At 52.2% G+C, this 26,832-nt stretch overlaps 1 protein-coding gene across 50 annotated transcripts in view; it reads left to right on the top strand.

Moving 5' to 3' along the window:
* The window catches only part of PPP2R5C (protein phosphatase 2 regulatory subunit B'gamma), a 150,918-nt gene that overhangs the window by 118,325 nt on the left and 5,761 nt on the right, over nucleotides 1-26,832 (top strand). For 36 of the 50 annotated variants that reach the window (XR_014070928.1, XR_014070926.1, XR_014070927.1 and 33 more), the window contains 8 exons: nucleotides 3,823-3,882; nucleotides 5,627-5,735; nucleotides 7,302-7,355; nucleotides 13,268-13,438; nucleotides 14,767-14,894; nucleotides 17,661-17,762; nucleotides 19,313-19,385; nucleotides 24,329-24,445. Coding sequence is in view for 41 of the 50 variants with exons in the window: in XM_081548843.1 (XP_081404969.1) it covers nucleotides 3,823-3,882; nucleotides 5,627-5,735; nucleotides 7,302-7,355; nucleotides 13,268-13,438; nucleotides 14,767-14,894; nucleotides 17,661-17,762; nucleotides 19,313-19,385; nucleotides 24,329-24,445 (814 nt within the window). In the remaining 9 variants the exon portion in view is untranslated. Of the gene's footprint in view, nucleotides 1-3,822; nucleotides 3,883-5,626; nucleotides 5,736-7,301; nucleotides 7,356-13,267; nucleotides 13,439-14,766; nucleotides 14,895-17,660; nucleotides 17,763-19,312; nucleotides 19,538-24,328; nucleotides 24,446-25,229; nucleotides 25,476-26,832 lie in introns of those variants that run through there. The other 14 variants (XM_081548823.1, XM_081548829.1, XM_081548825.1 and 11 more) reach the window with 3 other exon arrangements.

The following is a 26,832-nucleotide window of genomic DNA, read 5'->3' as shown; positions in this document are numbered from 1 at the left end:
GGCGGCTCAGCCCCAAGCCCTCAGCTCCGGGATGCCTCAGATAGTGATGCATCCCGGCGCTGACGGGCATCCCGCTGTGAGGCCGGAAGGCCAGCGGAGTCTGTAGGAGGGGGTGACCACACAGGCTGTGCCCTAGAGAGCGTGCCCCAGGGGCACCAGCACAGTGCACTCCAGAGAGGCCTGGCCAGGGCCTTTTTAGTGGCTGTGACCAAGCAGGGAAAGCAGAGGGGCTGAGACAGTGGGCAGGACACTGGGTCCTGTACCTGAGACTGGCCCCCTCTCTGGGAATTCCGCCCCAGGGCCGGCCTGCCCCAGCCATCCCTCGCCCTGCCCGCCCGCCTGCGGTCAGCAGGGTCTGGCGCCCCCCCTTACCTCCACACTCGACATGCATTTCAGCATCAGAGCTGTCCAGCTCACAAACGGCTTCCCTTCAGGCTCCCTCCAAGCTCCACACGGCCCGTTTATATGGCGGAGCCCAGGCTGGACCCGTGACTTAAGGGGCTGACGTCGTGTTTCCTAAATGTCGTGTTCCTGTTTTGTATTTCTTGGTGTCGTGTTTCCGTTTGAACAAGATCGTTCCTTGGCTGATGTACTTATGTATCAAAACGTAGCATCCCCTGTTTAATCCACAGCAAGCAGGCAGGATTTAAGTTCTGGTCTTTCAGACGAAAGCGGAGGAAGGTCTGGCTGCAGGTTCCTTCCCTGGGCAGATGGGTTCTGTGCAGAACCACCAGTCCGTGCCTGCATGCGGGCGGAGAGGCTGCCTCGAACCTGAGGAACCATGACCTCTCAACTGGAATGCCTGAGCAGGTTGTTGTCCAGAGGTTTCTCACCGGCTCTCCCCGCGCGCTCGGCACCGGGTGTGTGGCCTCTCCTCTTGTCTTCAGTGATCCCGTCTGTAGAAACCGCCCGTGATGTGTGGGGTCAGAAGGGAGCAGGTTCTGTGGCCTCCGTGACCAGCCTGTCCCCACCTTCGGCACCACCCCCCCTGCTCACTTCATGTGAGAAAGATGGAGAGGGCGCCCAGAAGCTGCCCTCCGCTCGCCGCATCCCACATGGCGCAGCTGCGCCTTGTAAGACGGTCTCCAAGACGTATTTGGTCCCCTCCCCAAGACTAGTGGTGTGAGGCCCCTTCCTAGTCCTGTGGTTTCTCAAGTCTAGTCAGCATCTTCACAGGTGAGTCAGACACACCCCCGGCTGAGGGGTGACGGTTCCGCGTGAGGGGTTGCACCCGTCTTGGTCAACGGTGGGGCGCGAAGGTTAGGTGGCAGGTAGAGGCGGGCCTCAGCCTCTGCTGCCGACGCGCCCCCGCAGCTGGGGCTTCGGTCAGCCGTCTGCTGGCCCTCGCGTCCCGTGACCCACCCAGGCCCCGTGAACTCGAGGCAGAGGCCGCAGTGGCTGCCAGCGCCCCGCAGGGCCTGGCCTCGGCCTGGAGCAAGCTGGCTTCTTCCCTTTGTATGGGTCAGAGCAACTCAGGAAGGTGAGCACAGCCCAGCTTCAAGGGGGAGTAGCTTTCGCCTCCATGTGAGGTGCAGAGCGCCTCACCCCTCACGAGAGGGGTACGTGGCCTCCATTTGTGGGGGGCCCTGTCCTTGACAGGCAGGTTTCAGCTCCGCGTGGGGAGAGTCCTGGCTCCTTTGTGCAGAAGGAGGAAGGACCACCGCAGCTCTGCTCTGTGTGGACCCTTAGGGCTCCCTCCCGTTTTGCAGCCGCTTTCTTGCTCCCCTCTGGAAAAGAAGGAAGGGGGCTGTACTTGCTTTCTCTTTCCCGTGAAGTGATGTGAAGAAGTCGCTTAGTTGTGTCCAACTCTTTGCGACCCCGTCGACTGTAGCCTGCCAAGCTCCTCTATCCATGGGATTCTCCAGGCAAGAATACTGGAGATGGGTGCCATTTCCTCCTCCAGAGGATCTTCCTAACCCAGGGATCGAACCCAGGTCTCCCGCACTGCAGGCAGACTCTTTACCTTCTGAGCCACCAGGGGAACCTTCTCTTTCCTATACCTGCTCCAAATCGATCAAGTAATCCAAATTAAGAGTTTATCGATGAGAATATAGTAAAGTTGATTTAGGAAAACAAAATGGCTTCCAGCTCCAGGCCACCCTTGTTTAAATGTCAGCGCTGGTGGAGCTGGGTCACAGGTGGTGCCCAGGGGCCTGGCCGCCTCCAAGCTTCAGGAGCCAGAGCCGGGCACTGAGGTTTCAGGACCCCGGGCCCTGCTGCTGCCTGCCCAGCCGTCCTGGTGGACAGAGAAACAGGAGCTGAAGTGGGTTGGTGGTGCTGGATGAAGCTGTAACTTTGTTCATCTGAGCCGTTTTAAGTATTTCCAGGTAAAACAGGTGAAGCAAAGGGAGCCTTGAGTTCCATGAGCTGAAGCGCCTCCCCGTGCAGACATCCGAGGAGGCTGGAGCTCCCTCAGGGCCGGCTTTCCGGCTCAGGGCAGGGTGGCAGGGCCGACATGTCTGAGGCTGGCACGGGCCCCCACATGCCGCGCAGCCCTGCTCTCAGCAGCCCGGCCGCCGCGATCCGTCACAGGCCCCCGCACGCCGCGCAGCCCTGCTCTCAGCAGCCCAGCAGCCGCCATCCGTCACGGGCACACCCCTGCCTCGGCTCCTTGCTGCAGCCACGCCCCTGTGCTCTGCCGCTCAGCGGTTCTCACCCGGGTCCCTGTGGGCTCAGCTCCGATCTATCCAAGCAGGTGTCCAGGCCTCCACGTGACTGCCTTGCCTGCCCATCACCCACCTCTGTTCTAGCCAAAGGGGTTCCCTCCCCACCCCACGCCCCCATTTTTAAAAGATCGGTTCCAAAATCTAGAGACATTAGACCCGCACCTCAGGAGCGTGTCACACTTTGTGTCCGACCTGGTCTTTACCTTAAGGTCACTATTCCATTTGTTTCAAACAAGGGCAGTGAAAATTTTTAATCATCGTGAGCTTATTTTTGGCCTGGAGCTGGCTCTAAACTGGTAGTTTTTGTCTGCTAGGCAGGAATGTTTTTCAAACACCAGACCCCTCTGGCTTCAGGCAGAATCCGCTGCGTGTTCTGGGTTAGGCTGACTCCAGCTGAGCCAGGTTGTGGGGCGGCAGCGGGTTGTTTCTGGGGGACCCTTGGAGAGAGAAGACGCTGTCTTGTGTCCTGCCCTGTCCCCTCTCCCTGGCCCCAGGAGACTCAGAAGTCGTGTCTCAGATGCCAGGCTCAGCCCTAGCACCAGGGACGTGGTGACAATAAGCCCTAGTCCACTGCCTCAGGCTGACACAGGCGCTGGGAGCCCCGGGGACCACGCACGGGGTCCAAGGGAGCGGCTGCTCAGACAGGGGTTTCGGAAGATAGCACTTGAAGCAGCGTAGGAAAAGTGTGGGGTGTCAGGGAGAGAGTAGGGGAGACAGCCCCGGTGGTAAGGAAGTAACATGTACCCTTCGCAGAGACCATGCTAAATATCAGAGGCTTTAGAGTTGAGTCAGGTGTCAACTTAGCTTGAGATGTGGCAAAAAAATAAACGCAAACAGCAAGCTATTTGTTGTCAAATCTGGGTGGTTGAGATGCTGCGCTCACTGTAAACATCCTTCCCGATGTATGTTTGAAAGTTTCAAAATAAAACATTCGGGAGAAACGAGAGCGAGCCCCCACTCGCTGCCCTCTGGAGTATTGCACCTCCAAGCCTTGAGGAGTCCCTGGTAACAATTAGCGCTGCCCCCAGAACGGTTTTCACAAATAGCGGTGTTCTTGTTGCCTGGCTACGTGGTTTTCCTCCTAAAAGCCTTGTTTTCGTCTTTTCCAGCCATGATTTCAGTGTTCTAATTCTAAATGACATCTTGCTTTTTCTAGATTTATTTATGAAACAGAGCATCACAATGGCATAGCAGAATTACTGGAAATATTGGGAAGGTAAGTTGTCTCTCTGTTATGGGCAGTGAACAGCCTTAGGTGGGATTTATGCCAAAACGATCCAGTTCACTGCATTCAACCGCCCCTCCCCAGAGCAGGGCAATGCAGGCCGTTCTCTAGAGGAACTTAAATCAGCCTCACTTAATGGCAGGGGCTGGTGAGCCCTTGGATCAGGACTGAATGACAGGCCTTTCCCATTCGTTTGGTTCCATATGTAGATTCTGTTTCATGTATATACCTTGGTAGCATTGCTATGGGAACCCAATCTCAATTATTTCCTCAAGAGCCGTGCTAAAAATAGCTACATTAAGAAGGTTTACGTCTGACACTTAGAAAAAGAATAGGTGGTTTATTATACATTTGGGGTATTGAGTAAGTACTAGCATTTCAAATTGCTTTGATTTTATAAATTTTTCATATGTATTCTTATAAACTAACATTTCAAAAATGTCATCGTCTTAATCCAAGTAGAGTTCTTGCTTCCTGTCATTTTTTTTTTAATTGATGACTAATAGGTTTTCTTTCAGGCCTCCTAACTCACTGATTCCCAAACAGAGTTCCTCAGGGTTCCACTGCTGAATAAGCTCGAACATGCTTTTTCCCCAGCACCTCGCTTGGGGATTCAGTTCACGTTAGAAGCTAAAGGTTCTGAGGAGTCCTGCAGGGAAGAAGCTGTCCTCCTGGTCAATCTAGTAACTCCCAAAGCTGTTCGAACACCATAAACAGTGTTGTCATCTGGCGAACTGAGGTCCAGTCATTCTGAAAAACAACTTTCCTCGCATTTCAGATAAAATGTAAAGCAAACAACAGTCCTCATGGAGAGCTCCTCTCTGACACACTGCCAGATTCTCTCTCCCAGCAGAGTGTAGTGAGCGCAAGCGTGGGCACCCTTGTTGTCCGGCCTTACTTAACACTCACGCCTCCTGTTTCCTTGCCTGTAAAATGGGAAGGTAATCGTATTCATGTCTGAGGTTGTTGCAAGGCTGAGGGTGAGCCAAGTGATGTGTCCAGACAGCCCCACGCCACACACGAGATCATCTCCTGTCCCGTCGTTTGAATGGGCAAATCATCCCCAGTGGTCACTTCAGACTAACCCTGCCTGAGTGCCCAGTGCACCAGGCTCATGAACAAGGCACCAACTGAGAAACTGCTGTAACTGCTTCTGCAGCTCTCAGCCACTTACCTAAGTATAAAATGCCAAATAGATAACTAAGTCCTCGATGTTGCAGATGAAAACTTCAGCTTGGAGGTTAAGAGCAGGGGACGGACGCCCTTTCCTTGCAGAAGGGAACAGCTTTTTTGTTGATTTTTCAACGACACCCACTCTGCACACACAGACTCTGTTCTGCCAGCACTAGAATAAAGAGGCAGGATTTGTCTGGGGAAGTGAGTGAGAATTCCAAACAATGGTGGAGGCCAAAGGAAGGCACCGGTGCCCACCCGAGCTGCCGGTCTCTAGGGCCCTGCCTGGCGGAGGAGGTTTTGCCCCCAGAGGCTCCCACTGCTCTGGGTAGCTACCTGTGAGCTCAGAATTTTTAAATCACCCTGCAGTTCCAAAGACAGAAATGACTGTGCTTCCTGAAACGGACCTAACGGTCTTGTAATTTCTGCTACTGTCTGCCCTCCCACTCATAATTTGCTTGCTGGTTTTCATGCTGAACACAAAAACTAAAAAACAGCGAAATACGTTTTTTAACCTGGAATTTGTAAATAGTCAAACTTTGAATAAATTCTGTTTTCGCAGTATAATTAATGGATTTGCCTTACCACTGAAAGAAGAGCACAAGATTTTCTTATTGAAGGTGTTATTACCTTTGCACAAAGTGAAGTCGCTGAGCGTCTACCATCCTCAGGTGAGGGCTCCTCCCTCAAGCGTTGGCGGGGCCTCGGGAGGGCGCGCGGCCGTCTCTGCTTGGACCTCAGTGAACTTGGGATGTTGAACCCCAGCCTCCAGCAGGGAGTGTTTCCTCTGTTACATCACACGTGGACTTGGGTGTCAGGGTTCCAATGAGAGTGAAAGGATAAGGGAGTAAAAGGAGATTGCTTTTTAAGCATATCGGAAAATTCTCAAGAATGGAGAATTTCACAATTGGTTGTCAGTATGGAAGAGGGAGTGGCTCACACGATGAAGGGGTCAAGGAAGACCTCTTGGAGGAAGACGTCCTGTGGTGGGACAGAAAGCTCGCACCTCAAAGACGACACCCCTGTGCCTGCCCGCCAGTGAAGTGTCAGAAGGACAAGTTGTTCGGGGGCTTCCCCAGTGGCCCAGTGGTTAGGGCCCTGAACTTCCTCTGTGGGGGTCACGGGTTTGATCCCTGGTCAGGGAGCTAAGTTTCCACAAGCCACATGGTGCAGCCAAAAGAATAAATAAAGCATATATTTCCAAACAACAAGGTTTGGGGGGTTGTTTTTTTTTTTTTTGAAGCTGTGGGTTTTTTATAACTTTGTAAAAATCTGTTTATGATTACACTGAAAAATGAATCCATAAATGGTTCCTAACTGGTTGTTTGGCTGCGTTTCCCCCAGGAAATTTGGATTTTCCTTCACCCTTATTCTTCTAAGTTCCATGTAGACAGAAATAAGCTACACTGACTGCAGCTCAGGAAGTTCTGGGTCCTCGTCTAGGTCCAAGAACCAGGAAACACCCCTCCGCGCTCTGCAGGGCCTCCCTTGAGGAGTGTGCCTCACGGCATCAGAAAGTGTATTCTTTGGTGGTAGTTGGTGGTTTAATCACTAAATCATGTCCAACTTTTTGTGACCCCATGGACCGTAGCCTACCAGGCTCCTCTGTCCTTGGGATTCTCCAGGTAAGAACACCGAAGTGGGTTGCCATTTCCTTCTCCAGGCAATCTTCCCGACCCAGGGATCGAACCTGTGTCTCCTGCATTGCAGGCGGATTCTTTACCAACTGAGCCACCGCAGAAGCCAGCCATTCTAGTAACACTGGCTTCCTGGGAAATCTTTTACTTAAGAGTTTTTTCTCTGCTTCCTATTAACTGGTAACATCTTTACATTCAACCAATTTGTTATCGCGTTAGTTGTTCTGTATTAGAAATTAATAGTTTAGGGATTTAAGATGGAAACAGATTTTAATTTTTTTTTTCCCGGCAGTTAGATTACTTGTCCATTACAGTCTCCAAAAGACCACAAAGAAAGTCCTCACCAGCCCTGGGCTGACTTGGTGGAATTGGTCTAAAAGACCATCTCCTGGAGTTTTTTTTTTTAGCTTCCTAATGTTCCTTCTACAGTTGACCTGTGTCGCACATTGGTCCTGGGGTCCCTCCCTGAGAGTCCCTCCCGGGGTGGAGGTGGGGGCATGGATCACCTCCAGGCCTGTCTCCCCACGGGAAGGTGGCTGACGGTGACGCAGCGTTCTCACGACAGCGTGCGGTGTTAACACTTTGTCTCTCTCGCTGTAGCTGGCCTACTGTGTGGTGCAGTTTTTAGAGAAGGACAGCACGCTCACCGAGCCGGTAAGTACACCCGCTCTGCTCAGGGCCCCGCAGTGTGGCCTGTGCATCTCAGCTGTCAGCGCTGCAGTCTGGCCGCTCCACCAAGACAGCCTCTCCCTCCTAAGTCACAGCACTGGCAAGGGCAAACGGATCTCATTCGTGTGTGACGAGTTTTCAGACTGTAGCAATTTTCATTACAAGTCCCCTTGTCGAAGTGATTCTTTTATGTGATAAGATGGCCACCTTATCCCGCGTTGCCCTTTACTCTGAATGAGCAGCATGGCTGCCGAATCGCATGCGGTTTAATACTTCCCCTTCGCTTGGTTTAACAGCACCGTTTCCTGACTTCAGTCAGAGGAAGTGTAGTAAGGATTCAAAATGCCTATACTAAAGAGGTTTTACTGTTTTGAAAATTCTCCCCAAGTTAGAGTGTAACTATTTTATGATCATTATATCATAAATGAACGTTAGATTGCCACCATTCAGTGTTTAGATTTCTAAGTTTCTTGGCATTTTATCTTTATTAAAAATAAAAAGGCTATTGTAACCTAGATTTCACAAAGTTGGGTGTGTCAGGTGGCCGTTGAAGCATTTGAATACACTTTTTTAACCAGCTTTATTGAGATATAATTCTACGCCATACAGCTCACCCACTTAACATGTGTGATTCAATGGTTTTTTTATATACTAGGTTATTAATTTCTTCAATTGTGGTAAAATATACTATATAACACAATTTGTTATTTAAAAGTTTACAGTTTTGTTGTTCAGTCGCTGAGTTGTGCCTGACTCTGTGATCCCATGGACTGCATGCAGCACACCAGGCTTCCCTGCCCCTCCTCCTGGAGTTTGCTCAAACTCGTGTCCATCGAGGCAATGAGTCCATTGAGTGGCATTGATTCCATTCACGATGTTGTGCAGCTCTCAGCACTGTTTCTAAAACTGTGTCATCGTCCCAGACAGAAACTCTGTCTTCCTTAAACAGTGTTGCCCCATTAACCCCAACTCTGCTTTCTGTCTCTGAATTTGACTGCTCTAGATGCCTTATGTTAGTGGGCTCATACGGGATTTGTCCTTTTGCAACTGGCTTATTTCACTCAGTGTCGTGTGCTCAGGGTTCATCTGTGCTGTCACGTGTGCCAGAAATCCATTCCTTGTTGTGACTGAATAGCGTTCCATTGTGTGGCTAGATCACATTTGGTTAACGTGTTCACCTGTCAGTGGAAACGAGTTGTTTCCACATCTCAGCTTTTGTGAACAATACGGCTGTGATCATCTGGGTGCAAACATTTCTTCATGTCCCTGCTTTCAGTTCTTTTGTGCGTAAACCTGGAAGTGGACGTGCTGAATCGTATGGTAATTCTGTGGAAATGCCATTCCGTTCACAGCAGCTGCACCATTCCCATCAACAGCCACAAGGATTCCAGTTGGCCCACACCCTCGCCGACACTTGCTGTTTTCCATTCTTTTCACTGTAACCATTCTAGTGAGTGTGAAGGAGTATCTCATGATTTTTGGTTTGCGTTTCCCCAATGACTAATGATGTTGGGCATCTTTACACATGTATATTAGCCATTTGTGTTTTTTCTTTGGAGAAATATCTTTAAATTCATTGCCCGTATTTAATTGGTTTGTTTTACTGTTGAGTAACAAAGCAAGAAGTATCAGGTGCCAGTTTAAATGTTTGAACATTCTTTTAAAAATCACTATTGAACTGAAAAAGGTGAATATTGTAAATCCCTGAGTCTTTCCTGTCCCTTTAGTGGTCTTTCACAGTTTCTTTGTTGAAATTGTAATTTTCATAGTGAAAAAAACAGAAATTCTTAATACTGTATCCTGAGTTAAACTCTCCTTTCTTTGTAAGCTTTTAAATTCTACATGTGGCCACCCCCCTTCACCCTAAAATTCAGGGAAAGCCCCTGGTCATGCTGCTCAGCTGCAGCCTGCGGGGGGAACGGGAGCCGCCCTGCCCTGCAGCCCCTCCTGGTATTCCTGGCACCTCTGCCTCAGCTCCGTCCAACATTCTGGACGCCCCCCCAACCCAGGCGATGTACCAAATCTTACCAGACTTCCGTACCAAACACAAAAAGTATTTACTGCAATTTAGGTTGAGGATGTGCTATTTTATCCTCCTACTAAACTGATGACATGTTTAGATAGGGAAAGGAAAATGAGATAATGAGATGGCACTAATAATAAAAAAGCCCTTTTTAATGTCATTCTAGTGACACATCCTAATTCCATCTATATTTGAAGTTCTTCTCCAAACTAACTGTTATATGAAGAAATCTTAACACAAACCCTTCTCTTTTCCTACTATTCCTACTTCAAAAATAAGAGAAAAGTGTGCAGTTTTCTTCTATGATATTTCTTTGTGCATATTTCTCATACTATCTAGTGGCTAAAGAATTCACTGAATCTTACCCTACATTTATCAAGGCGTAAAGTTTTCTCACCAAGCCACCCCCTGCAGGTTCCAGTCCACCTGCACACACCCCCACCTTCCCCCACCCCCCACCACTACCATCTGTCAGAACCTGGTCCCAATCCTGATCCAGCAAGACTCAGTGAGCACCCCCACCCCCTTCTCTCTCTCACCTGGAAGTAATATGGATGCTGATAAAGCTTATGCATGTGTGCCTAGTTGCTCAGTCGTGTCCAACTCTTTGCAACCCCATGGACTGCAGCCCACCAGGCTCCTCTGTCCATGGGGATTCTCCAGGCAAGAATACTGGAGTAGGTTGCCATGCCCTCGTTCAGGGGATCTTCCTGACCCAGGTCTCGTCTCCTGCATTGCAGGCAGATTCTTTACCATCTAAGCTACCAGGGAAGCCCAAGAATACTGGAGTGGTTAGCTTGTCTCTTTTCCAGAGGATCTTTCCGACTCAGGAAATCAAACCAGGGTTTCCTGCATTGCAGGAGGATTCTTTAAGAGCTGAACTGCCATATAAATTCCCACTGATAAAGCTAATACAATTTTGCAGCAGTGAGAGGTTTTAATTGTAGTTGTCTGAAAGAAGGCAGGAGACAGACAGTGTCCTGGCTTCAGTGGGGTCCTTCTATCTTAGATAGTAGATAGAAAACTCTGACTCATCACAAGCCCAAAGCTACATCAGGTCCCCCACACCCGGTCCCCAATATTTCCACTCAGAACCACTTCATTTCTTGATTTCCTGTAGCACAGGTAATATAATAGCACCCTTGATTACAGAGTGCTATTAAAGATGTTAATGTAAAAAAAAAAATGTTTACAAATGTTCAGACCCTCGCCTCAGTAATTTCCTTCCTTTAGAATTCATGTGTTATGAAAATCCAAAGCCCATTTTGTCTGACTTCAGCATCAAAAGCATGTAGACAATTTGATGAAGGTGTAAACCCTTGTGAAGGTGCTGGGAAGGGCACTCGGCCCGCATCTCATGGCCGCGTCTCACGGTTCTGCACCCGTGATGTACCCATTTGTGATCTGTAACTGTTTTTCTGTTGTTGTTTGTAAATTGTGTAGAGTGCCCAAAGCTTTCTGGGCATGTTGAACACGTGTGCTGTTGTTTTAAGAGTTAGAGGCTCATTCGATAGTGGGTGTAAGTAAAATCACGTTTCTTTTCCGCCCGCCTGTCCCTGGAGGCTGACCGAGTTTTGCCCCGTGGCCTTTCCCTCTGGTGTTCCAGGACAGGAGAGGGGCTCCCAGCATGCCAGGCTCGCCGGCTGCCACCACTGCCCCCCAGCCTCCTCCTGGAAGCGGGCCGCCTGTTGGCTTCCCCAGGAGAACTCGGTCTTGAAGTGCGCCCGACAGCGAGGGCCATTGTTGGCTGAGATTAGCATTCCCTGAGCAGACTCCTGCTCCTGCAGAATGCCCTCACCCTCGCAAGGAGCTGAAACGGTTGGGTATTGGTCAGAAGTCATTCCAAACAGTGTGGAAAGTAAGCCCAGTGTACAACTCATTCCAGAAATAAGACCTTTTCCAGAGACATTGGCCAGATACATCAGTTGTGTTCTGTAGTTCACAGATCAGCGTATTTCTGCTAGAAAAACTCCATTTTGTCAAATGACAAGGAATGGTGGGTTTGTGAAGTGATTGGCACCTGCTGAACCTTCAAAGTGATTCCAGTACACAGAGTGGAGTGGGGCCCAAATGTCTACTAACATGATTTTGAGTAAAAAAGTAGGAAAATCATCAAATGATCCATTTTTAAAGATGATCCCTCTTAAAGACAGTTGTGTCATAAATTTTTATGCCAGACTTCAAAACTAGGGGCACTTTTTGAGTAAATTTGGAGTTTTATAAAGTGTAAGAACAGAGAAGATTATCCAGGAGCCTGAAGGTCAGAAGCGTCAAGGCGGAGTCGCCCTCAGCGGATGCTGTTCCGAAGCCACTTGTTTTACCTGCGGTGACGGCGCCCAGGCTGGCCTGGGAGCAGAGCTGGCGTGATCTGTGGAGCCAGGGATGACAGTGAACGGACGCCAGGCCACGAGCGCGCGCCTGCGGTGATTCCCAGCACAGTCCTGGCGCTGGGGGCCAGGAATGGCCGTGCGAGTCTGGACGGCTGCCTTGGGTGGCAGCTCGCAGCCGTGCAGTTAGGTGTGCGAGTAGGTCTGTGCGCTTCACAGACACGTGCATAATGGTTTGGATCATTGCACCATTTTAGGCTTAAGGTAGCTAAACTCCTAGGTATATTACTAGCCTGCATCACCAATCAGATATTTTGGGTGAACAGCCTCTACTGGTAGGAAATTTTGGAAATCCAGGAACACGATAAAGCAAGGCTGCCCGGCAGGACCTTTGCCTGTATCACAGGCAAGGAACCTAGCGGCCAACACTCACTAGCGAGGCCGCTGCCCCCCCCCCCCACTGGGCATGCCTCACAGGGAATGGCTGCACAGACCTGCCCTGGGGCCCTGGCCTGGGCCAGGCCGATCCCCTTACTGTGGCCAGCACGCCACAGGCACTTGTGTGAATTTAGTAATAAAGTCCTCTCGGCAGCCCCAAGGCGAGGATTGTTGTTCCCCCTGGTATTTAATGAGGGCTCCAGAGCACCAAGGGGCTGGCATCAGACCATGGCCACACAGAGGGCTTGCCAGCAGCATCAATACTTCATAGTAATTCGCGTCTCTTTTTGATGTGTTTTAACACCATTGAAAACACTGTGCACACAGCTATGTATGTATATGTGTGTGCAGTTGCTAAGTTGTGTCTCACTCTGCAACCTCATGGACCATAGCCCCCCAAGCTCCTCTGTCCATGGGATTTTTCAGGCAAGAATACTGGAGTGGGTTGCCATTTCCTCCTTGAGCAGATATTCTCGACTAAGGGTTCAGATCCACATCTCCTGCAGGTGGATTCTTTACCACTTAAGCCAGCGGGGAAGCCCCTATGTATGTATGTGCGTAAAAGTATATGAACAGCCAGTTAACTTGAGAGAGAAATGGACTGTGCCTGTGTGTGTCTCCACCGGAAAACACTTACATGAATTCATATACTCTGCGTTTCTCCACTGGTCTTATTTTCTCTAAACTCACCTAACTGCCTATCTTTTTGTCTTCTTTTTTAAAACTGTGATTCTAAAGTATAGAAGATTTAGACCTATCTCATGGCTCAGATTGTAAAGCATCCGCCTGCCATGCAGGAGGCCCGGATTCAATCCCTGGGTCGGGAAGATCCCCTGGAGGAGGGCATGGCAACCCACTCCAGTGTTCTTGCCTGGAGAATCCCAAGGATAGAGGAGCCTGGTGGGCACCAGTCCACGGGGTCTCAAAGAGTCAGATACAGCTGAGCGACTAATACTTTGAACACTAATTATAAAAGCCAAGTTCTCAACCACTGAGTCACTGTTCCTTCTTACAGGGAAGAAAGCACCACCTCATCTGTGGCTTGTCAGAGGGGGGGACCCCTGAACAGGGAAGCAGGCCGTGACCCTTGTGCGTTGTCTCTTCTGTAGGTGGTAATGGCCCTTCTCAAGTACTGGCCAAAGACCCACAGTCCAAAAGAAGTCATGTTCCTGAACGAATTGGAAGAGATTCTGGACGTCATTGAGCCGTCAGAGTTCGTGAAGATCATGGAGCCTCTTTTCCGGCAGCTGGCCAAGTGTGTCTCCAGCCCCCACTTCCAGGTAGGGCACCGCAGAGAGCGGCTTCGAGTCCGTCCCCTCAGGAGCCAGTAGGTTGTGGGGCGTCGCTGGTCGTGTTTTTGTCCTTCGGGTAATCTGAAGGTGACAATCAACCTTTCACCTCAGTTGTAACATGTTGAGGCTTCGGGTCTTTAAAATAACCCTCCCATGCCTCATCCCCGCCCTGTCACTAAAGACACGCTTCTCAATAAGAGTGATTAACGGCAGCTTCTCTGTAAACCGCCTCCATCTCCGTGTTCCCTGGGCTCCCAGACACACGCAACCTTACTGTCCACAGCTGAGTGCTCGGTATTTACAGAGAATGTGCAACTGTTTGGCTTCCACTCCCTCCCTCCACAAGCGCTCCATTTCTGACACTTGAGCTTTAGAAAACAGTCGTGGTTCAGATTTCCGTCCCTTCCACGTCCCTGCGTGGGGGCCGCAGCCACACCACACCTTTGCCGATTCTCCCTCACAGCCTCCCAGCCCCTGTCAGAGGTCATCCCAGTGGCTTTTCCAGCCTGTCTGCCTCCTTTTAACAAACTGGGCACCCCATCGTTTTGTGTCGAGATGATATTTATGGTGAAGTCTTTGTGAACAAGGTAGAAATCTAGGCACCAAAGGAGCAGAACCTCACAGTCTCCAGGGAGTCACGATCCGGCCGGAGAGGGCGAGGCGGCCACTCAGTCCTGCCGGCAGGTTCAGAGCTGACCCCGCGGTGGCCCCCGCCCCGCCCGCGTCCTCCACCCTGCTGTCCTTAGCCGACCACCCCACGGCCGTCTCACGCCCCCTCCTGCCAGCCCTCAGCAGGGACGGGCCTCGCCACCACCGGTTTTGAGCAGAAACCACATTTCCACACACACACCAGCTCTCCCTGCCTCCCCTGCTGCCGTTCACCATGCGATGTAGCACTAACATATCAGACCACTCGCCGTCGTGGGTTCACCCCACAGAGAGCGAGCTCCCCGACGGCAAGGGCTTCTGCCTGCAGGCCTCCCCATGGGATCCTCAGGGCCAGGTGGTGCCTCCCCAGGTGGAGATGCCCGTGGAGGGTGCTGGGTGGCTGATGGATAGGGAGGGCGAGCTCATGTGACTTGTGGCCTCAGCATCTGGCCCGTGTCCAGCAGAAGTGTAGGTCGAACTCATGGAAGAATGAGTGACAGCGATCTTGAGGGACATGGAATCATCTGCCTCTTTCTTGAAGGCACCTTGGGGTTACAGTCTAGAGCCCTCTCATTTGCAGACATAATCCTACCCTTCCTGTCCAGTAGAGTTCGTTCTCCCACCTGTGTGCTGACCGCCGATGAGCGCCGCGCCCTTCTGCCTTGCAGGTGGCGGAGCGGGCACTGTACTACTGGAACAACGAGTACATCATGAGCCTGATCAGCGACAACGCGGCCAAGATCCTGCCCATCATGTTCCCATCCCTGTACCGCAACTCCAAGACCCACTGGAACAAGTGAGTGCCCACCACCCGCCTTTGTTTTACCCCTTTCTAATTAGCCTGTTTTTTTTTTAAACTCAGGTAGCTTTTTTTTTTTGACCGCACTGGATCTTTGTTGCTGCATGCAGGCTTTTCTCTAGTTGGGGCGAGGAGGGGCTCCTCCCTGGATGTGCAGGCTTCTCAGTGCAGTGGCTTCTCTTCTTGCGGAGCATGCGCTCCAGGCGCGCAGGCTCAGGAATCGTGTCGCTCGGGCTTGGTTGCTCCACCGCATGGAGGGTCTTCCCGAACCAGGGATCGCACATGCCCCGTGTGCTCTGCATCGGCCGGCAGATTCTTAACCACGGGACCAGCAGGGAAGTCCTGCGCTGGCCGTTTTTAAATTTTGCATACAGTGTTTTGCTGATACTTGAAACCGATTACTATTGAATCCAAGTCTCAGTATCAGTTAAAAAAATAAGATGCCGTTTCTCTGTGGGCTGTACCTCGCCCTTTCGTTGACATCCTGTGCCCCAGTCAGGCACATGCAGGATGCAGCGCCTCTCTCCCCAGCCCCATCTTGTCCCCGGGCGGGGTCAGGAGGTGCATCTTCCAGGCCTTCTCTTAAGTTCCCTCCAGAGGAGTTAAAGGTCATCACATCCTCAGGGCTCAGCAGCCACCCCTCCCATGGGGGCCCCCAGAGCCCTGCTGGCACTTCCCCTAATGAGCCCCCCCATGCCCGCTGCCCAAGCAGTCAGAAAGAAGGGGGTGAATAACCTAAACGCCACCTCGGCATCTCTGACACCCGCCTGCCCCTGCTTCTCTGCTTCATCCTCTCACTTAACACGGGTGAGCAGGCTGATGGACTCAGCTGTCGTCTTCTAAGACCTCAAACCACGCTATCCTCTGTGCTGCCCTGGTACCCTCGTTGTTCTCATAAATAAGGAATCAGGGTTCCGCTTTCTCCATCTTCTGCCCTTTCTGTTATAATCAGTGAATCAGAATTTAAGGCAGGAGGCACAGAGCTCTGATACCCAGTCCTGCCCTCTTGTTTGTGGGGGGATGGCGGGGCGGGACGCAGCCTGGCCTGCAGCTGGGGGCTGGTGGGCCACTCTGTCCACGGTGTCTGCCCTCACCCCTCCTGCCGCGCTCACCCCTCCTGCCGCCCTCACCCCTCCTGCCGCCCTCACCCCTCCTGCCGCGCTCACCCCTCCTGCCGCCCTCACCCCTCCTGCCACGCTCACCCCTCCTGCTGCCCTCACCCCTCCTGCCGCGCTCACCCCTCCTGCCTCGCTCACCCCTCCTGCTACCCTCACCCCTCCTGCCGCGCTCACCCCTCCTGCCTCGCTCACCCCTCCTGCTACCCTCACCCCTCCTGCCGCCCTCACCCCGCTTGCTGCCCTCACCCCTCCTGGTTCACAGACTTGCTCTGCTGCCCACTGGGTCCCCCTCAGCCACAGCCTCCTCACCTGAAAAGTAGAAAGAATGTTGGCACTGGGACGTCCCTGGTGGTCCAGCGGTTAGGACTCCTCCCTTTCACTGCCAAGGGCCCTGGTTTGATCCCGAGTCCAGGAACTCAAGTCCCACAAGCCACTTGGCTCAACCAAAAAAAAAAAGAGAGAAAATGTTGGCACCCACTGTTTTGTGGTGATCGATCAAGATGATGTCAGTCCACGTGAAGCACATTGCCTTGTGGCGCCCGCCACCTTGCTGCCAGGGGTTGGTTAGGGTGGAGTGAGCGTACATCAGTATAAAGCTCCTGGCGCCTCTCTGGCACTTGGGGAACTTTTGCAGCAGCCTCTCAGCTGCAGGTCCGGCAGTGGTACTGATGGCCAAAGTAGAAGGAGAGACAGCAGCCGTGACAGTGGAAATAGTAGCTTAATGGTCAGTGTTCACATGTCGCTTTCAACAACCTTTCCTGCGTGACGTTCATCTTCTGTTGAGCTCAGCAGGTGTTAACCAAGCCCTCGAGCTAAGCCCCAGCTCCTGGGTGTAGTTCAGAGCGCTGTGAAGGCCAGCAGTGATGGCTTAGGTCCCTGCCCCCTGCAAAGAAAGACACGTCCTGTTAGATGTTTTCTAAACAGGATCTGGTTTTATTATAGTGAATTAAATACTAGTTAAGACTTGAGAGTCGAGTTTTTGGTTGTTGCTCCCAATTCTGTGGGTTGACCAGGCTCCGAGGGGCAGTCCTCTGCCCAAATCACTGGGGGGGGTCCCTCATGTGGCTGCAGCTGATGACAGGTGAGACCGGAGTCCTCCCGAGGCGCTGCCAGGAGGGGGACAGCTGAGCCCTCCCTTCCTGGGTGTCAGCGCCTGGGAGCTGAGCTAGGTTAAGCTGCTCCGTGGTAGCTGCAGTGAACACGCTCCTGAGCTGGGCTTGGGCAGTGTCAACATTAGTTTTTTGTCCTCAGTGAGTAAGATTGAAAGGAAGCTGACATCTACAGGAAGTAACACGTTTCCATTATTCTCTGTATGATTAAGCTTGCCTTAACTGTATCTGTTCAAGGTTCAGCGTTTTGTATTCGACTTCCAAGTAAGGTGGCTTTTGGCTGCCGTTGGCCAGGTCGGTGAGCCAGAAGGCCCAGGCGCTGAAATGAGAGGCGTGGTGAAGCAGGGCTGCCTCTGAGAAAACCAGCAAGGAGTCAAAAAGTCACAGTCTTTTAACTCTAAAGCTTAGGAGACTTGTGGGGCCATTGAAATACGCTGACAGGCTGGGAGAGGAGGTAGTGTATAGCGGGAGAGGGGAGGGAGACGGATCCAGAAAGATGAAGCGTCCTGAGTTTCAACACGAGGCTCCCCTTGCAGGACAATACACGGCTTGATATACAACGCACTGAAACTCTTCATGGAGATGAACCAAAAACTGTTTGACGACTGCACCCAGCAGTTTAAAGCAGAGAAACTGAAGTAAGTCGTTCTTTTCAAAAGTTATTCTTTCAAGGATTGTTTTTCCCCTTAATCCTGAATAAACCTCTCCCATCAGTTTGTCCTGAAAAGTTATTCTTCACTTCAAAGCAAAATCTGCCCTTTTGTACTGGAAAGCAGATTAAACCTTCGTGATGAAAATGTATTTTCTAAGTTAGCTTTTCTCTGGCACCTCCCTGGTGGTTAGGAGTCAACACTTTCATTCCTGAGGGCCCAGGTTCAATCCCTGGTCGGGGAAGTAAGATCCCACAAGCCTCATAGCACCCCCCCAAAAAAAGAGACCTTAGCTATTCTCTCCCTTATTCTACCGGTTCAGTCATCTTTGCAAAAAGTACATGTATAGTCAAGAATTTAACTTTCAAAATCTTTGCATCTCTCAGGGGACACTTAAAGACAGGAATGTGTAGTAATTTTTCATGGTCATCAGGCGGGAATTTAGATTCTGTCCTGTAAGGTTTGTGTAAGAGAGCCAGAACTTTACCCAGCGTAGCTTTATTGTTCTGATTGTTGATCTCCACAAATCCAGGCATTCTCTCCAGAGTCTGGTGTCTGAGTCCCTCGCAAAACCAGGGCCCTGCTCTCGAGCCCTGAGGACGTCAGAGCCCACGCCTGTCCCGGGACGCGCTCAGTGACGCAGTCCCTGGGCTGTGCTGGCAACAGCGTGACCCACCCGTTATCAGAGTCGAAGAGTGCCATGCTCATCCCTCAGTGTGTGTTTACCTGTATGCGTGGCCCTGTTGTGAATAAAACAAACGAAAGCCCTTGCCCTTATGGAGCTTCTGCTCTGGGCGGCGCAGAAAGAGAAAGACATTGAAACGTGAACGAGTAGGAGAACGTGTGAGAGGCGGTGACAAAGGGTACCGCAGGAGGAGGGCGCAGGGCGCTGGCCGTGGCGTCCTCACACCTGCAGGCTGTCTGGCCCCCTCCTGCCTCGGGTGGACGTAGCGTCCAGGGCTGAAGTGCGTGACCCCCCAGGGCTTGTCTGATGGCGCATCACTGTGCGTGGGACATCGCATCCCTGAAAGGGACCTGACCCATCAGGCCGCACGTTTTCTAAATTTAAAAAAAAAAAGAGTCAGCCCCGTGATGAGTAATTTCCTGAAGCTCCTGCGCCTCATTGGTGTGGACCCGCGGGCTGTGCCTCTGCAAGGACGTCCTCAGCTGGCTCCTCCACGCTGGGGTGCGGTCTCACCCTTCACGGGTGTGTAGACTTCTCATCGAAGCTGTGAGCATCCTGTGACAACACAACAGAGCCAGGGAAGGAAGGAGGCGTGGAGGTGCTGGTGCAGACGTTTCTAAGAGCTGACATTCTTAGACGTGTTAAAACTTTGGTGTGTTTATAATTTTAGCTCTAAGCCCAGGTTTTTTCCCCCCATTGTGTACCGCGTGGTCACCACTGTGACGTACGTGAAATAAGACCAGACAGTGACAAAGAGGAAATGAGGTGTTGTGTTGCTGGCCATGCCCCCCACTTAACGCTTCCTTGAATTTGATTTGTTCTCTAACGCCAACGACATTTTACTATTTTTCAGAGAGAAGCTAAAAATGAAAGAACGAGAAGAAGCGTGGGTTAAAATAGAAAACCTAGCCAAAGCAAACCCCCAGGTACTAAAAAAGAGAGTGACATGAAAACGTCTAGGGTGTGACTTGAGTGTTTTTGTGAGACAGGAGTGTGGCTTCATCGTGGGAAGGGAGACAGATCCACTTCACTAACATTGTGTATGAAACTGTCCGCAATAAAAATACTTTCCAACTTTCGTATAAGTACTTATTTTGCCCCACAAAGTTTTTACCACAGGATTGGCGTTTTTATTATTATTATTATTACTATTATTATTACGCTTTTTAAATAAGATATGAACCTTTCAAATATACTGTGGTAAAAAGAAAGCCAGGATACAACCTCTGTTCTGGGCCCAGATGTCATAGATGCTGTAGTTGAAACAGTACTTTCCTTTCTTTTTAATATCAAATTAATTCTACAGGGAAAAAAAAATAAAAACTGGATTTGAAATAGGTGAAGTATGAAGTCGGTGACCTGTTTCCTAACATGAGGTTTCCACAGGCTTGAGCCTTTCTCATTAACAGCTGACTGACTTCTGTCATCTTAGCAACTAATCCTTTCCTCCCGTCCCGGCGCGCCCTGGCCGGTGGGCACAGCGGGCGTGTCTTCTGGGGCCGCCGGCACTGAAGGAGTGTCCCCTGCAGAGGTGAGCCAGCTGACACCCCCGCAGACGGCCCGGGTCGGGGACCGGAGCTGGGGCCGCTGGGGCCGCTGGGGCCGTGTCCTCCGGTCAGGGGATTGGAGCACGGTCCTGGCGGGCCTTCTTCCTGGTGCATCTGACCGTCCCTGAAGAGCCTTTCTGTGAGTCTCTGCCGCCCTGAGAATTCTCAGGCTGTGCTCCACTCCCCAGAAAAGAAAAGATTTTTGTTTTCTGAGGATAACTGCTCCAGCTACCCCTAAAGGCCTGAAAGGTTCTGTGAGGTGAGCCAGATGACAGGCAGCCTGTTCATCGCCTGTGGTGAGAAGTGCGCGTAAGTCGTCGTGATCTCAGTTCTGTGGGTTCTCGATCTCTGTGACGGTTAATAAAAAGTGACACGTGAATCAAAGTTGAAAGTATGTCCTTCACCTTCGTAACAACATGCTGATTTGTATTCCCTAGCTGTCTATATTCCACGCTCTTATGCAGAAGTGCTGTTTTAAGATTACTGTGAAACACCGCAGTGGTTAGTTGAGGCAGATAGCTATGGGTATATACTTTTAAGAACAGAGTCTGTGCTGAACATGAGGTTAAAATACTGGCTGGCGTTTGTTGTAAAGCCACGCGTCTGGGGCATGTGGGTGGACGGGCCGGGCCTGACAGGGCGCCCAGGTGCCTGGGTCTGTTCTGATGGCCCCGTGCCGAGGTCAGACAGGGCGGGGGGGTCCCCATCACACACACCCTTGAAAAACATGTGAAATGTGTACAAATCAGAGGGTCTGATTTTATTTGTTTTACCTGGAAAATAGGAATAAACCCCATGGGAGATCCTGCTAACGTATATATATATTGTCCTCATTCCCCTGTTTCTGAACCTTTCCTGAATGTCCATCCATCGCATTTTCCCTCCTTCGGCCGCTCTGTGTCACGGTGTCTCTGGTAGCAGTGTCTGCGGGGCGGGCTCTGCCCGGGTCCGCCTCGTTTGTGCTGCAGAGCCCCGGGCCGAACACCGCCCCGTCCCTCATCTGTGCGTGAGAACCACCTCCACCTCCACCCCCACCCAGCCCGTCCGCACGCTGCAGTCCACCACTCACTGTCTGAAACGGAAAATACTTCATGGGCTAGTATCTCAGAGCTGGAAATCAGGGCCTTGGTGCTCGCTATTCATTCTCGAGAGAGAGAAGATCTTTTCTAAATTCTAATCACTGCTTGCCATTTATAACAACCAAAAACAGTACATAATTCTGTGGGTAATACAGTCTGCTTTCTATTTCTGTAATGAAAGTAGGTAGTTGGGTGGTTGCAGCCTCACTCTCCATCTCGAATCTGCCGTCTGAGAAGTGGTTCACCAGCCTCCCCATTTAAGGCGGTCGGTCCCCAGCCCCCCCCTCTGTTCGCTGGGGTGACTCTAGCAGTCTCCCTGGCGCTGAGCCTTGGGTTTTCCCGAGCGTGGTCTCATCTGCCCTAAGATGTGACAGCAGGTCCCCATGTAGGCCACTGGGTTCGGAAAGCTGTGGTCCTTCGGGGTTCGGGTTGTTTGTCTTAGCAGTTGTGGCGGCTTGCGTTGGGGTGTTTTTAACGTCAGACGTGATACAATTTTGTAAAGTCGTGAAATACGGAAGGTTTCGAACATGAACATGCTTATCCTAATCCACCAAAAGAAGCCATACAGCGGCTTAACGCTCATTTCCCGTTTGTGGGGATCACGTGACATGCAGACCAGGCTCAGCTCTGTGATTTTCAGATGCGGCTGTGGCTCAGTGTTCCATCCGTCAGCAGTGAGAGGACGACACCGTGGCAGGCCCGGGGCACAGAGCCCGGCTGCCTGCCTCTCCTGTGGGAGACGGGTCTCTGGGGGTGTGCGTTCCCTCTCCCAGCTGTTGGGAACGTCAGCCTCGGTGGGCGGGGGGAGGTTTTTATTCCTGGTGAGACTCCTGTGCCCACCCCCTCCCCGCCCCGAGCCTGCTAGTGACATCGGCTTCCTGCAGGCATCGCCTAGCATCCTTGTGCGAACTTCTCTCTGCCCCGAGCCCCCCAGGGCCTCAGAGCCCCGCGCTGCTCTCGGCACAGCCGTTCATCGGTGGGTTCTGTGTGGAGCACCGATTTTCTCCTGGCATGGCCAAAAGCTGAAATACTGGTTCGAACCCCACGCACCACCTCCTGGGCACTGCCCTCCTCCTGCCCCTCCCAGCCTGAGTCCTGCAGGACAAGTCGCATGAGGCCCCCCGCTCCCCGTGCCCCCTCCTCTCTCAGCCAGTGGTGCCAACTGCGTGTCCCAGGATACACAGATGGGAATGAGACAGGGCCCGGGTATCAAGGAGGGGAGCCAGGTGGGAGCAGAGAGAACCCGGACTGTCAGATGACGCACACACTGGGGGTGATGCTGGCGAGAGGCTGGTCGCACCTTTAGAGAGAGACACGTAAAGGAAGGCTGGGGATAGGGTGGCCACAGCCAGGGGTCCCCACGCCACCAGGACTTCAGCCCCCAGGAGCACTGGGCCGCCTGCAGGTGGAGCCAACGAGTCTCAACTAAGGACGGGGTGCTTCAGCAGCTCAGGACAGAATGGGACCACTAGGGAGACCGAGGATGAGGATGAGTCTCGTCATAGGGGAGGGGCTGGGCATGGTCTTGAGTCGGGGGCGAAGCTGGAGAGGGAGCAGGACCCGTGGGTTTGATCCCCTCGGCTGTGCAGGCGGTGTCCCGGCTCACCTGTGTTCAGAAAGCTCGTTGGGGTGCTCTGGGGCTCCGGTGGAGACGCTGCTGATGGCCAGGGCGGGCAGGGGTGCTGAGGGGCCTGGGCGCCTGTCACCATGGGAGAGAATCGGACCCGAGGATGTGGCTCCCGCGAGGGGGCAGCCTGTTTCCCCAGGACAGCGAGGAGGCTGAGGGCGGGAGTCTGCAAAACCCTCAGCAGGGGGGCTGCGTGAGGAGGGACAGTTCTGTCATCCAAGCCGTGGGGGAGGAGGGAGGCCCGGGAGGGGGCGGCTTCAGGGCCGACGGTGGTCAGCACGTGATCACAAGGTCACCCACAGCCTGGTGCCCGGCCTCCTGTCAGAGAGGCGAGGCCCAGGCCTGAGGGGTCAGGAGGAGAAGGGCCCCTGAGAGCTGAGCGATTCTCCTGGGTGCTTGCCCGGTGGGAGGCAGACAGGAGGGCAGGGGGCTCAGGTCCCCAGCCCAGGCCGAGGGGCTCGCTGTGGGCTGGAGAGCCTTCCGCCCAGACAGGAGGGCACAGGGCGGGGCGGGGAGGGCGGAGCTGCAGCTCGGGACCCCAGCCTCCCCCCACCAGCCCGGAGCCTCAGTGGGTTAGCATGAGAACCGCAGCAATCCTTCAGTCAAGGGGCTTCTAGCACTCACGTTATAGCTTGTACTTGGAGTAGCACCCAGCTCGCGGCAGACACACGAGTGGACGGTCAGGCCTTTCTGCCCCCTGTGAAGCAAGCTCATCACCCACCCCACCCCCAGTCACACTCTCAGAAGCAAAGTCAGAAAACTGTCCTGCTCACACCAGAGCTTCCCTGGTGGCTCAGAGGTTAAAGCATCTGCCCGCAATGCGGGAGACCCAGGTTCGATCCCTGGTTCAGGAAGATCCCCTGGAGAAGGAAATGGCAACCCACTCCAGTATTCTTGCCTGGAGAACCTCGTAGACTGAGGAGCCTGGTGGGCTACAGTCCCCGGGATCGCAAAGAGTTGGACATGACTGAGCGCACTTCACTTCACTTCACACCAGAGCCTGACTTGGCCTGGAGCCCGGGGAGAGCGGTGCCCCTAGGTGCCCCAACGGGACCCCACTGGCTCGTGGGCACATCGGGCCTCCCGCAGGGCCAGCCCCAGCTGGCAGGGTGAGGGGTGAGCAGCGGAACCTATTGAGACTGTGTCCTCTGGGAGGAGAACAGAGAGGCTGTGCGTCAAAGGGCGAGTGTGATCCGTGATGTGCTTGAGGCGAATCTGGAAAACGCGGAGCAAACAGGGACTTGAGTGAGGGTGACGTGGACGCGGGGAAGGCGCCATGAGGCCCGCAGGCTGGGTGCAGAGGTAGGGGGCTGGAGGCGCAGGTTTCCGAGGGAAGCGGTTCCTGTGACCAGACCCAGGGCGTCAGGAGGCCAAGGCTCCAGGGCGGGTGTCCTGTGGCCCAGGGCTGGGAGAGTCTGGAAGCGAGGTGGCCACTCTGCTATCCCCGCCCGCAGGCGGGCTCGCCCCTGACACAGGTGTAGGCCAGGCTCCGGCTCATCCCGCAGCACACAGGCTTCCTTCAGGAGGGGCCCCGGGGAGGGCAGCGGCTCCAGGGCTCCTCCTCGAGATGCCGCCCTGAGCGCTGGCTGAGAGTGACTCCGCGCTTTGCATTGCAGTACACAGTGTATAGTCAAGCGAGTACCATCAGCGTCCCGGTGGCAATGGAGACAGATGGGCCTTTATTTGAAGATGTGCAGATGCTGAGAAAGACAGTGAACGAGGAGGCTCGCCAGGTAAAAGCGCGCAGGGCTCAGCTGGCCGCGCCCCTTAGAGACTTGCTTATAAGACAATTTTAGCCACGTGGTGGACAGCAGCGCCTCCCGTGTAAGCTAACGTGAGAAATCACAAGTTGGTCGTCTTACGGGAAACATTCCATTCGTCCATCTTAGGTCAAGTTAGTAGAAGCAGTTTTTAAGGGTTAATATGTGCCTGAAATGTGTTTTCTTCATTTACTCTTAAGAGTAATAATCCCAGCTCTTAACTGCAAGTCCGCTCACAGCTAGAGCAAGAACTCAAAAGGAGTTCCTGCCAGCCCCCGGGGGCCCCAGCACGCCAGGCAGAGCGCCGGGGCTCTCGGGTCCCTCAGGCAGTACCTGCAGTCACGTGGTCTTGTTCCCAGTTAGCAGAGATGCGTCTTCAGATCACCGCTGGTCCACAGAAAGGCTCCTGTCGCTCAGTCGGGAACAGACACGATTTAGGCTTTGCAGAGGGTAGCGGGCGGAGCCCCTGACAGCGCCTCCTGTTCTCAGTCCAGGCAGCTGATAAGCACTCCCTGAATCTGGGGACATGGCCCTTTCTGACTCTGAAACCTGAATCCCCTTTGAGCTATGTAAGAATTCCTAAAGATTCCCAGCGCTACAATTCTGAAATGTAAAAACAAGTTAGGCTAAAATGAAGCCACACTCTGAATGCAGATGGTTTCGAGATGAGAGGGTCGTCCTGAGCTCAGGGTTTTGTTTGTTTTCTTTTTAACTCTGTGTTTTTCATTCAAGTAAATTGTATCCCCTGCCTGATCAGACAGGATCAGACGTCACCACGGGCACACGCTCTGGACCATCCAGACTGCATGGCCCCAGACGGCAACCGAGAGGCCCACGTGACCCGTGGCCGTCTGCGGCCCAAAGCACGCCCAGGGGACTCCCAGGCCTCGTATGCAGGAGAGAACCTAGGAAGCTCTCATTCATAACTTTCTGTTCCTGACAAGGTGTTGAAATAATATTTTGGCTATAACTGGGTTAAATAAAAAATGTTATTCAAATGATTTCCATTTGTTGCTTTTCACTCTTCCAGTGTGACTACTAGACAATCTGGAATTACGTGTGTGGCTGGCACTGTTTTCCAACCGGGCAGCACGGGCCCAGACCCCCTTTTCACGGGGCTGCTGGACCCACGCATGCCTCCTCCTGCCTGGCTCATTCTTGACCTCAGGTTAAGATAAAGGCAGGTGGATGCAAACACTGAAACTACAGTGGAAAAACATCAGTGGTGCATTTTTTACTTAATCCAGTTTGGATGCCATCATTGCCTCACAATATGCTTAGCAATGAATAGCCTGAAGGAAAAAAAACGAAATCCTTTATCTTTTTTCTCAGTCTTATGAGGGTGTTAATTTTCCTACTAAGTTTTGTTTTGTTTTAACTTGGAAGGGAATTTGAAGTCATTTCTTTGATTGCCATTTCGATTTTACAGCCTCAGCTGGGCTAGAAACATGAGTGCTGGCATCATGACTGCAGGCAGTCAGAGGAAGTGAATGTCGGGGTCCCTCCTACTAGCAAGCCTGCTAGCGGGTGGTCTTGAGTCTAACCACATGGGAGTCTTTAGGTCACTCAGGCCCAATAACACAGAAAGGGAAGCCGACAGCTTACAAGCCAGTCCTGGTACGTTTAAGTATTTTAGAGCTGAAGGGGTTTTCTTTTGGGGACGTCATTTGACTTGATAATTAGACCCAGGAAAAGAATAGACTATGCCCAGAGTGTCATGAACATATTACAAAACTGTGCGATCTTTGGGTATATTTCTGACTCAGGGCCCACTCTGTAGGGGATTTAGAACACAAAACGGCATTCTCGTCTCGAGAAAGACTGCCTTTGCAAGTCAGCTCTCCATGTATTTCCGTGATAGCTACCCCTCCCCGGCTGGTTGAACTTCCAGCGGCCCCTGGAGGGCGTGTGGACGGCGTGTCTCCTTCCCTTCCCTTCACTGCACGGTGGAGAGGGAAGCAGCCTCTCTGCTCATCCACTCCTTAGTCCTGAGTCGCCGGGTGTAGACGGGGTGTCTCTCGGAGAGCGCTTAGTTTGCCAGGTTATTTTCATGACTCTTGAAATTAGATTATATGACTGAGCTTTCGGTGTAATTGACATTCCTACAAAAATCTCCCCTCCCCGCCCCCCACATTACCTTTAAATGTCTGTGGATGTTGTTCCTGTGTTGGAAGACTGTGCTATTAAGGTATCAGTTCTCTCCCAAATTAATGCAACCCAGTCAGAATCCCAACAGTCACCCTTCTCTTTTTAAAGACATTGACCAGCTAAATCTAAAACTGATACAGAAATGCAAAGAACTTAGTATAGCTAAGAAAACTCTGAATAAAGAATAAAGTTGGAAGACTAACACCACCCAA

This window comes from Giraffa tippelskirchi, chromosome 12 (assembly GCF_054371585.1).
Source record: "Giraffa tippelskirchi isolate mGirTip1 chromosome 12, T2T-mGirTip1v1.2.pri, whole genome shotgun sequence".
In the NCBI taxonomy this organism is placed as follows: Eukaryota; Metazoa; Chordata; class Mammalia; order Artiodactyla; family Giraffidae; genus Giraffa; species Giraffa tippelskirchi.
This window is presented reverse-complemented; position numbering and strand designations above follow the sequence as displayed.